Genomic DNA, 12,347 nt, shown 5'->3' with positions numbered 1-12,347 from the left:
TTTTTAGATAATTCGTAATTCAGAAAAAAACTAAATTCATAGTCTTTGACCTTTAAGAATTGACCTTTATATCTTTAAAGTAGTAAACTAATTTATTTACTGCCTATTATGAGGGTAAATAGAAAAAAACGACTTATTTAATGTTAATTCACATATTCATTAACTGAGACTTTAAGATTTAATAAAAAGGATTATACTTTTGAAAATTGTATTAAGTAGACTAGATTTTCAAATGTTTGTTTAATTATTCATTGCTGCAACACCCATCCTTGGACCCACTCTTCGTGCATCTTTTTTGTTTGCTTGGTCTTTCATCACCAGTTGATATCGTGCATTCTGTATAAGGAACACTGACCTTCTTGATTGGAATTTTATTTTGAGATATCAGGTCAGATGTGACTCAGTAAACAGTTTATATGCTTGTTTTGTCCATTGATACTTGTATTGTCATTTTATATGTGAGGTTTTCTTCAAGCACATCAACATTTGAGGTCAGGATGTTCTTACTTGTTCGTAAAATTGTTTGTCTTAATAAGACCGGCAAAATAGCAAAACTCTATACAAATCGCTTTTTTACCGAAGCCGATAAAATAAACCCTAACTAAGAGATGGATGTCCATCAATGTCTTTATCATTTTTATCTTTTATAGTGTGACGGTTATTTGTATATTTTATATATTCAGCTAGCCTATGTTCAAAATATTTGTATGTGCGTACTAGGTATGTAAAGTAGATGTAAATGATAATACTATAGATTTTTTTTTCAGAGGCTATAAATTGTACATGTACAGTGACAAATGATAACAGTGTGAATGTGAAAAATTTTGAGCTCTGCACATCGTCCTCAAGCAATTTTCGTGCTAATGGCAGAATAAAGGAATTAAAATAGCTGCCAAGGTAGTGTGAATGATATGATAATGTACATGTAGTTTGGTATGAACTTTAAAGTTTTCTTGCACTAATCTTTGAAATGAAGGAGCTGAATAAGGACTACAAATTGATATAAAAATGTGTGTACACCTAAGTAATACATGTATATTCTTATGGGCCTCAGGAAAAAAACAGTCCTACAGCTTACGATGTTAACCTCTTTAAATATGTAAGAAATTGTTATTATATAACATTTACAGAGTAAAAAACAAAAACACTGAAATAAATGTAGATATTGTTTTCAAATCTATATATTATGTATATTGAAGCTCAACATTATGAAAAAATCACACAAGAGAAGAAAAACATTCAGATTACAGAAATGAACTTTGCATTATTTTCATAATTGAAAATTCTTAAAACTTAAAACTTTCTCATAAATTCTGTTGATACAATGTATACTTCACATTTTGCTGCGCTTCAACAATACTTATTTATCAGATGATTTGCATTATGTTCAGAGTATGAAGATGTAACCTGTAAGTGTTATCTATAAACTTGTATGTGGGTTTAAATGAAAAAGAGAGGAAACCCAACATCACTATTACAACCTAAAGATTTGTAAAGATCTATATTCAGTCATAAACTATCATTATAATGTTTGTTCCATTTAACGTTTCTAATTTTTTTTCTACAATTTTAATGTATCTAAAGATCTAAATTTATTTGTAGGGGGAAATCATCAGAAATTTATGTAAAGAGGAACCTCCTAAAAGAAAAGACAATTCTGAAACAAAATCAACAAATGTACAAAAGATTGATGAAACTCATCAACAAAGGACAAACAACACAAAAACCTCTTATGTTGTCCCGAAAATACGTCAGATCAAGTACAGAAATTTTCTAAAGGCGAATTTTCAAAATTAATACTGGATAGAAGCAATATGCATCTCGATATTTTGAAATATATTCAAAATTGTTCAACTACATTAAATTAATGCCAAAAGTAGGAGACCCCGCGAATAGTTGTGAGGACTATGCTGATAAAACTAGGAATTTTACTTAGGAGCAAAGATCATCAATCCTAAAATATTTATGTGACAATGTTCATCCAATCACCTTGCAACACCTTGATGTACATGTACCAAGTCTAATTCATGTCACTATTACATGCACTTTGATACACAGACCATCCAACTTTGATTCAGGTTTGTCTGTTTTTGCTTCTCTTTTATTTCTGTCAGAAGAATATTGACTTTGAAATTTTGCTTAGTTTACATGTATAAGTTTGTGTTTAGATTTGTTTAAAGGCAACTACTTGTGATAAGTCAATGGGATTTGGTAAGTAGGTCCGAGACCACAATTGTCGTCCCTTGATTAATATAGTCCCTAGTGTTAACAGTGGGTTACTTGCCAATAATTTTTATACCCCTTCCAAGTTTATTTCTCCATGTTTAATGCCTCAAATTGTAAGTAGGGGGTGAAATTACACTGTAAAAAATTTGGGTCCAGAATTTTACAAGAAAGTAGTGATTTGGTCCAGCTGAAAACAGTTCAGGAGTTATGGTGTTGAGATATTGAAAATGAAAGTGTGAGTTTCAGGTTAAATTTTTCGGTCAAGGTAGTTTTTGATGATGTTGAAGTCCAATCAACTTGAAACTTAGTACACATGTTTCCTATGGTATGATATTCCTAATTTTTATGCCACATTAGATTTTTTACCCAATTTCATGGTCCATTGAACATGGAAAATTATAGTGCGAGTGGGGCATCCGTGTACTTTGGACACATCCTTGTTCTTCCAATTTTAGTTTGTTTGTGACTGTACAACCATAAGGTCAAACCAAATGATTGAAATTAGGAAATATGGTTGATTCCAATTTTGTAAGCTAGGACAAAAGTGGCCATTGAAAGAAATTAGTTGTTTTAAAAAGTATGTTTGAAATGGACAGTCTATTTTTATGTGAAAAAGTATAATATTCTTCAAAAAAACTTATTTCAAATGTGAAAACTGTCGATATAAGCTGTTAAAGGGGAACCACTAATGATATTGTTATATATAAAAAAAGAAAAGAAGATGTGGTATGATTGCCAATCAGACAACTGTCCACAAGAGACAAAAATATGGGCTTCAACAATGAGCAAAGCCAATACTGCATAGTCAGCTATAAAAGGCCCCAATATGACAATATTAATGTAAAACAATTCAAACAAGAAAACTAATGACCTTATTTAAATATAATAATGAACAAAAAACAAATATGTAACACATAAACAAACGAAACGGCAACCACTGATTACAGGCTCCTGACTTGGGATAGGCACATGCATAGATAATGTGGCTGGGTTAAACATGCAAATTTTTTTTTATACATTGGCATTTCCACATATATCACATTGCATTGCACTTTCAGTTTCATTCATCAGTCATTAACGTTTTTTCACAATTTAAGGTTAAGTTTTATTTGTTTTGAATGATTAAACCATTTGCATGATTTCAAATGTCATATCCACTTTTTCCTACCTGCCCCTGGAGGACTTTTGAATTCAGTGTTTGTTTGAAATAGCACAGCCTATTGATGGCCTCTTTTTCAAAAATTTATTAAAAGTTTCAACTACATAGTTAGATCTTAATTTTTCAGGCTTTTTACATCATATGGCTGATCTAGATGCTGTTTTAAGAGCACAGTCTGTACTGTTTGTGATTGAAGAAAAAGTGGAAACAAAGCCAGAAAATCTGTTGAGTCATACAGATATTCTGTTTAATATGTCCCGAAACACAAACTTCAGCGAAGACCTACTTTAGAAAAGATGCATGGCAGCTTGTTTTAAATACTCTCAAAGTATTAGAAGGTACACAAATGTAACCAGTCTGAATATTAAAAATAGAAAACTAACGACCTTATTTAAATATAAAAATGAACAAAAAACAAATATGTAACACATAAACAAACCACTGATTACAGGCTCCTGACTTGGGATAGGCACATGCATAGATAATGTGGCTGGGTTAAACATGCAGGTTTTTTTTTACATTGGCATTTCCACATATATCACATTGCATTGCACTTTCAGTTTTATTCATCAGTCATTAACGTTTGTCACTATTTAAGGTTAAATTTTAACTTAACTGCTGCAATCAAAGAATTTTCATTGCTTTTTTAGCTCACCTGGCCCACAAGGCCAAGCGAGCTTTTCTCATCACTTGGCGTTCCTCGTCCTTTGTTCGTCTCCGTCGACATCGTTGTTAACTTTTACAAAAATCTTCTCCTCTGAAACTACTGAGTCAAATTTAACCAAACTTAGCCACAATCATTATTGGGGTATCTTTTTGAAAAAAAAAATGTGTGCAGTGACCCAGGCAACCAATCAAGATGGCCACCATGGCTAAAAATAGAACATATGGGGTAAAATGAAGATTATAACTCTGAAAATAAAGCATTTAGAACAAATCTGACAAAGGATTGAATTGGTATCTAGTCAATATCTATTTTCCCTGAAATTTTCAGATGATTTGGAGAAATGATTGTTGGGTTGCCTCCACCTCAATTGGTAATTTGAAAAAAAATGCATTTTTTGGTTATTATCTTGAATATTGTTATAGATAGAGATAAATTGTAAACAGCATAAATGTTCAGCAAAGTAAGATCTACAAATAAGTCAACATGACCAAAATGGTCAGTTGACCTCTGAAAGAGTTATTGCCCTTTATAGTAAATTTTTAACAATTTTCATTAATTTGGTAAATTGGTTTACAAAATACTTTCCTTTCTATCTAAAGGGCCAAGTTTATTATAGATAGACAAATTGTAAGTAACAAGAATGTTCAGTCAAGTAAGATCTTCAAACACATGTTTGTCATGAATCCATCTGTGTCCTTCATAGACTAAGGTGAGCGACACAGGGTCTTTAGAGCCTCTAATTTATGTTTTAGATATGTATATTAGTAACACTCAGAAGTATTATGATAAGATTTCTCCATGCCAGACAAGAAAAGGCAAAGCTTTAATAGGTCCAGTTGAAGGTCAGTTTCATATTAATGAATATTGAAAAAAACATCTGAACGTAAGTACGTATATGTGGAATAATTGCCATTGGTACCAAACCCAGTTACGACATTGAACAAGTATTAAATAAGCTCTCTACGAGTTCAAGTTTGACATCATTATAAAGTTGACTTTTGACTGGTTTCTGCTGGTTTATAGTAGAAACGTGTTTAAATGGCCATGGACCTAAGAGCAAATTGATTTTATTTCCAATAAGTTAATTAATGAAAATATAAAATGTGTAAAAGATTTTCAAGGAGACAACAATGAGCTAGAGACCAATTTGCATAGATGTAAACTACTATTGGTTACTGTTTGGCCTTCAACAATAAGCAAAATCTTTAAAATGTAGGAAGTTATGAAGACTTTGTGACATTATGTTAAGACTTTGTAATAACTTCACCATTGTTTTAAGGATAACGCGTATTCAAGCACTTTTAAAAAAAAAATGTAGGAAGAATATTCAAAAAGTTTTCAAAAAGGACATCAGACCAGATTAAATCAAGTAAGTAATTCTTGACTTGTGTAAGTATTTTAATCTATAATGTTCTGATTAGTACTGTTTTCTACTGCACAAGTATTTCTTTGAACATACAACAGTTTGGGTTCTACAGATAAGTCTGAACCATCTTACATATTTATCAATATGCTCCAGTAACATTGATAGTGCAAGATGTTAACTCTGCATAGTATATTATTTACTTTTTATATTTGTATTGATTTAGTATAAAACCAGATAGGTTGTTCATTTGTGTAAGTTGAAATTTGAAAATTCACCTCTTATTCCATTTTTTCTCTTAAAAGATGATTTTGATCTATTTTTTTTAGCTTTTTGGCAGAAAAATGAAATATCATTTTTTAAAATGTATTTAATTGTACTTAAGGCATCATGAATTATATATAATCATTTATAAAAAATCTGCCCCTAAAAATTAGAGGTGAGTAATTTCAGGCTTTAATGAGACTCTTGTTTCTGTAGATATCTTGTTTCAATATTTGTGAAACATGTTTATGCCAACCTGGGGAGATATGATATAACAAAGAATACTAACAATTTAGGCAGTTTATTTATACACATTTTTTATACCCCATGCAACTTAAGTTACGAAAGGTAAAATATTTTTGACTGGTCCATCGGTATCAAAAAAGCTTGGATGGGATTGTTATTGACAGAAATAAGAGGAGGGAGACTTTTTTCACGAGGAGACTGGATAAAGATCATAGATATTTGCTTTATGCCTAGAACATGTAGAAAGCACATTTATTTTTTGTTGGATTTCCTATAAATTTCAATGAAGTGCTGGATATCGGTTAAGGTGGACCACTTTGTCAGGGGGGGGGGGGGGGGGGGAAGGATGAAAATCATAGATTTATATTTTGTTTGCCTAGTGACAATATAGGGATGTGGGGTATGTGATCCTGCTCACTTAACTAAAGTTCTTTTATAGATAACCAAGCTATAAAAAAAAGTTATATGACATAATTCTAGGTAAAAAAGATAAGAAATCCTTTGATAGTGATGACAGATCTCCATTTAAAGCAAGACATGGTAGGTATTTTTAAATATTTGTATTTAGAAATACTTATTGCTGTTGTTCTACACATCTACAAATTTCCTACTCAATTATACATGTATCAGGCTTATTATGTTGCATGCCAGAAGCATTTCATCTTAACAAGTCACTTCTAACATCTTATAATTAATTACTTTTTAGAAAAAAGAAGTGTATATTCCTTTACAAGTGAGGAATTTTCTCCATTAAAAGCTAGGAAAGCTAAGAAATCCTTTACAAGTGAGGACAGTATTCCATTAAAAGGTAGGAAAGCTAGGAAATCCTTTACAAGTGAGGACAATTTTCCATTAAAAGCTAGGAAATCCTTTACAAGTGAGGATAGTTCTCCATTAAAAGCTAGGAAATATCTTACAACTGAAGATAGTTCTCCATTAAAAGCTAGGAAATCCTTTACAACTGAGGACAGCTCTCCATTAATTGCTAGGAAATCCTTTACAAGCAAGGACAGTTCTCCATTAAAAGCAATACAAGGTGAGTGATAACATGTTATTTGATAATTCCATTGACTTATATGCGTGTTTTTAACAACACGGAAAATCAGAATTAAGCAGTATTTATATTGAGTGTTTTTATAAATTTAGAAACACGTCAGAGGGAATCCCAGTTTTGATAAAATACGATAGTTCTCGGAATTCAGATAAATCTATCTTTGTCATATAAGAAATGAAGTGGAGTTTTTCTTATATGTTATTGTTATGAAACTGATATTTAAGATCATTGTAATTCCATAAAGAAATAGAGAACCATCTAGGTCGTTTAGTCAACATTTAATATACGATCTTGCTCAAAGGTTTGTTTTGGTAATTATGCGCATGCGTATAGATTTCTTGACTTCAAGGGGTTTTAGCTCTGGATTCCCCACTCAATTAATTTATGTCTCATGGGATCTTTTCTATGAATGTCTGCTATTGAGGGTTATTGTTGTTGCATATCTGTAAATCATATGCATCATTTAAAAAAAAATGCATGTAGTCATCATCATAGAACACCCCTTCAGGCGAAATGGAGTCTACCATATTATCGTTTCGAGTTGTCTCACTTCCTTAAATGTTGAGTCAAACGACATGTCCAGTATTAGCTCGTTCTGTCAATAAATGTTGTATTTTATTTAAAACGATCGCAATTTGAACCGATAAATTTGTACGGAAAGGAGTCATGATCACTGACTCAAAGAAAATTAATTATTTGAAGAGTTAGGAATGGGGTTCCTCCTAGAACTAACGTAGGAAAATAGGTGATAAGATACGAAGTGGAATATACTTTCTCTCACTCTGAGTCACAGTGACTGCTGTGGAAAGTAAACTTGGAATTGATAGTACAAAAATAAAACACAATAGGCCTATTTTCATTGTTCTTATAGGATACAACATATAAATATTAACATTTTAAGTAATTTAAGAAACAGTTTATGCATACACACTTATTGATACAACCAAGGTATAACAATAAACTATGACATAATTGTAAGTAGTAGAGATAAGAAATCCTTTGATAGTGATGACAGATCTCCATTAAAAACTAGGAAATCCTTAAATAGCAAAGACAGTTCTCCATTTAAAGCAAGAAATGGTAGGTATTTTCTATATTTTGTATGTTGATATATTTTTTCTGTTCTAGACATAACTGTGTAGTTAGCTGACGTAAAAAAGAATACACAAGTTTCTTCGTAACACTCACTTCTAACACTTTACAATTAATTTCTTTATAGGAAAAAGAAGTGTGGACAATTCTTCATTAAAAGCTAGGAAATCCTTTACAAATGAAGATATAGTTTTCCATTAAAAGCTAGGAAATCCCTTACAAGTGAAGATAGTTCTCCATTAAAAGCTAGGAAATCCCTTACAAGTGAAGATAGTTCTCCATTAAAAGCTAGGAAATCCCTTACAAGTGAAGATAGTTCTCCATTAAAAGCAATAAAAGGTGAGTGATAATATAAATATGTTATATACCTATTACCATTAAAAAGAGGAAGCTAACATAGGGGACAATGAAAGTTAATACCATTACTTTAACCATTCAAAATCCTGAAATTTAGTTTTTGATCCAGATAGTCATTTGAGCTTATGCCATCACTTGCTATAATCCTCATGAATTATTTCCAAAATCTTCCGTTCTGAAATTAATGTGTCAAATACTTCAAAAAGACTTAAAGTGAATGTTCCTTAGGGTATATAGTTTATAAATTTTAATTGATGATTTGATTCATCAACAAATCTTGAGGCTGTTGCTAAGAAAAAGAACATAGTTTAGTGGTTTTTGTGAAATTGGTGTCTTTTTAATAGAATTATGCCATTTTCAATTACATTTTTTAGTGCGTCTCTTCATGTTGTAAAGTTATACTATTGTAAATGAGGTTAGGGTAAAGGTTGGCGTCTGTTAAAACATTCACACCTGTTGCATTTATTATATGCACCTGTCCTTAGTCAGGAGGCTTTTGTTTAGTGGAAGTCGTTTGTTGGTGTGTTTCATATATGTTTATTGTTTCTCGTTTTGTGAATAGATAAGACCCTTTGTTTCCTGTTTGAATTGTGTAACACTGGTCATTTTGGGACTCTTTATAGCTTGCTGTTGGATGTGAGCCAAGGCTCTGTGAAGAAGGCATTACTTTGACCTACAATTGTTAAATTTGAATTCATTGTGAATTGGATGGAGATTTGTCTCATTGGCACTCATACAACGTCTTCTTATTTATATAAAGGATAAATGCAGTTTTGGGCTTATATCTCACTAAAGCAGTTAGAGCAAAAATAATGGAGGTTTATGTAAGTAATAGAACAAGATCTATCTGCCATAAGATGAACAGTGCAATTGGACAACCCATGTTTGGTAACCGTCCCGAAATGGTTGATTTGTTGGTTATTTCATTGTATCGTTAATTCTATTATAGATAGAGAGAAGTTAAAGTAAATAAATTCAGCGAAGTTAGGTATAAAAATAAGTCATTATCAGGTTAAGATCTATATGCATTGTAACTTTCAAACATATTCAACAACCCATTGTCGGGTTACTGTTCCGAAATAGTTATTTTTTAGGGAATTTTATTGTTTTTGGTTATTATCTTCAATTTTTTTTTGAGATATATAGAGATAAAATGTTACAGCAAAAAATGTTCAGCAAAGTAAGATCTACGCATGAGTCAAATGAGTGAAATTGAAATGAGATATTAAACTGTATGCAATAAAAATAGGAGGAACAATTTATTTGCTTATATTTTAAGATTCTGTGGATTTATTGATTTTCGTGGGATACCAATTTTTGTGGATAACGTGGGTGTAGGTGAATCACAAATTTCTCTAGGCTTGTTTCAACACATAATAAAAACCATGAAATGAAATATACAAAAAAACACAATTTTTCCACAATCCACGAAAACTGGTACCCACGAAAATAAATGAATTCACAGTAATACAGCTTACATGTTCCTATATACTTTTTTTTATTTATTTTAATTGAAGTAAATGAAAAATATTTCCTCAGGAATGCCCACCTTCTTAGTTATAAATCAAAAGAAATGAAAGCTGAAATTATAGAGTATCTGCAGAATTATAAGCCATTTAAATCATTGCCAAAAGTTGGAGATCCTGTTTAACCATTATGTTGACAACACTAGAGGCATATCTGAGGAAGTGAGAGATGAATTAACTTCATATCTCAGCTTGACATATAAAGACATTTTCAATCTATCTGTCAGTTCTGACATTCCATCTATGATGCACAACACTATATCATTCATAATACATCATTCAGGAAACAAAGGTACAACTTTTATGAGAGAAAACAATATTTTTTTTTACTTTCTGTTACATTAGAAATAACAGTACTGTAGTTGAAGAGTTGCCACCGTCAATTGTTACACAGTAGACAGTATCAGAGACAGTAAAACAGTGATTTGCAACCATCAAATTAAAATTGACAGTGACAACTGTTCAAGTACAGTACTGTTATTCCGATTCTAATGCATTACAAAAAGAAAAAGTACGATAAAACTTTAAAAAACGACTAAACTTGACAATTAGAAACAAAAAAACGCGAAATTTAATGAATTATTTTGGCACAAAAATGTCATGGCTAAACGTGACTTCATACAAATGAAAACTTACAAACTGGAGGTTATTACCTTACCCGTACGCTTCAAATTACGATAAAATTACATTAAAACGCCAAATTCAAGGTAGGTGTTGTTTTATTTTCAATTATATAGTAGTAATCGAACATTTGTTGATTCAATCAATTCAAAATGGGGGGGGGGGGGGGGGGGGGGGGTCCCTCCTTAGTTAAGCCTGACCAACTGTGGATTTGACAGCAAATTTTAGCCAATGAAAAAAAAATTGTTACATCCAAATTGCATTAGAATACTCATTATCTGAATAATAGAAATCTGTCACATTTTGTTATTGTTTTCCAGTTTTTTGTTTTTATATTACTGCATACACCTTAATATGTTATTTTATATTATACCAATTTCTGCCTGTCATGACATTGAAGGTTGTGTTCTATAAACATATAATTTATTCCATTTGAATTAAGGTAAATTTATAGAGATGACCTGCTGTTGAAAAAATACCCGATGAATGATTTTTTTCAGTGGTTTATTTATGTTAGCTGAAATGCTTTTGGAATAGGCCTAGGTAACTATAGCTAAGATGATAGACAAGTGCCTCATGTTCAAAAATATTCATGTAATTACAGTAGCCCATCCAGAATTATTCAAAATGTTACAACTTACATGAGCATCAGTGTAAAGGTTAAACTTAATGATATACATTTTACGTTTTTACAGGAAATCAATGTTATTTCGTCTTAGATTTTATTCTAAAAAAATCCCAATTTGATGTTTTAGGGACCAATTTGAAAACACCTAGAATCATCCCTGGTGGAATAAGCTTGTTTTTTCTCCTTTTTCATTTACATTTTTACTCAACTGTTTAATTTTCCAGATTTAAATAATCCAATAGATGTTTGCCAAAATTTAGAAAGGATCCGTGAAACTACTGGAGAATATGAAAGGATTGGTAAAAATACTAAAAAGGGTAAATAATCTAAAGTTTTTACAACTTTATATCAGTCCAAAGATTGTTTTTTTCACAGTTTGTCTTTTAAATCTTATTTACATTCTGAATTGCAACTTGTATACTTTTGAAGATTTGACTGATAAAAGAATTTTATTCAGATTTGGAAAAGGATGATAACAGTTTGTGAAAAGAAGTTTCATCTTCATAATGCAAATTTAAAATAGTTTTAATTGTTTTAATTCCATACAAATATTTCAGGGAAGGTTAGAATGAATTTTTTTTTTAAATCCTGATTTTCATTTCAGATGCAATTACAGGACTTATTAATCATTCATCGACAAAAGATAAAAAATCAGAAATGGGTGAGAAATCATTTAGTATAAAATAATAGTTGGTTAAAAAATCGTCTTCTCTGAAACTGCTTAGCCAAATTTAACCAAACATTGCCAAAATCATTATTAGGGTATCTAGTTTAAGAATTGTGTCCGGTGTCCCGGTCAACCAACCAAGATGACCGCCATGGTTAAAAATAGAACATAGGGGTAAAATGCATTTTTTGGCTTATAACTCAAAAACCAAAGCATTTAAAACAAATCTGACATGGGGGTGAAATTGATGATCAGGTCAAGACCTATCTGCCCCAAAATTTTCAGATGAATCGGACAACCCGTTGTTGGGTTGCTGCCCCTGAATTGGTAATTATAAGGATTTTTTGCTGTTTTTGGTTATTATCTTGAATATTATTATAGATAGAGATAAACTGTAAACAGCAGTAATGTTCAGCAAAGTAAGATTTTGTTTAATATTCACATAGACCAAGGTGAGCGACACAGGCTCTTTAGAGC

At 31.2% G+C, this 12,347-nt stretch overlaps 1 protein-coding gene across 4 annotated transcripts; it reads left to right on the top strand.

Moving 5' to 3' along the window:
• The first annotated feature begins 3,592 nt into the window (after window positions 1-3,592).
• Window positions 3,593-11,862, top strand: LOC134719729 (uncharacterized). Of its 4 annotated transcripts, XR_010107687.1 has the most exons (7): window positions 3,593-3,723; window positions 4,805-4,894; window positions 5,371-5,421; window positions 6,632-6,733; window positions 8,199-8,410; window positions 11,428-11,520; window positions 11,808-11,862. XR_010107687.1 is itself a non-coding variant. In XM_063582686.1 (6 exons), the coding sequence occupies exons 2-5, from the start codon at window positions 4,807-4,809 to the stop codon at window positions 8,270-8,272; spliced, it is 315 nt and encodes a 104-aa protein (XP_063438756.1). In that variant the 5' UTR covers window positions 3,593-3,723; window positions 4,805-4,806; the 3' UTR covers window positions 8,273-8,410; window positions 11,808-11,860. The 4 variants fall into 4 exon arrangements, 2 of the variants coding, with proteins under 2 accessions (XP_063438756.1, XP_063438757.1); XR_010107688.1 differs by lacking the exon at window positions 6,632-6,733; XM_063582686.1 differs by lacking the exon at window positions 11,428-11,520 and having other exon boundaries at window positions 11,808-11,860.
• The last annotated feature ends 485 nt before the right edge of the window (window positions 11,863-12,347 follow it).

The sequence above is a fragment of the Mytilus trossulus genome, chromosome 5 (assembly GCF_036588685.1).
Source record: "Mytilus trossulus isolate FHL-02 chromosome 5, PNRI_Mtr1.1.1.hap1, whole genome shotgun sequence".
NCBI lineage: Eukaryota > Metazoa > Mollusca > Bivalvia > Mytilida > Mytilidae > Mytilus > Mytilus trossulus.
The sequence above is the reverse complement of the archived record's forward strand: the minus strand, read 5'-3'. Positions and strand labels throughout refer to the sequence as shown.

Excerpts from the sequence above, each read along its gene's own strand:
- LOC134719729 (XM_063582686.1), top strand. The coding sequence starts at position 4,807 with ATGTATATTAGTAACACTCAGAAGTATTATGATAAGATTTCTCCATGC. Across the intron at positions 4,895-5,370 it reads TTTAATAGGTCCAGTTGAAG|GAAGAATATTCAAAAAGTTT; the intron begins GTCAGTTTCATA and ends AAAAAAATGTAG. Across the intron at positions 5,422-6,631 it reads ATCAGACCAGATTAAATCAA|AAAAAAGAAGTGTATATTCC; the intron begins GTAAGTAATTCT and ends ATTACTTTTTAG.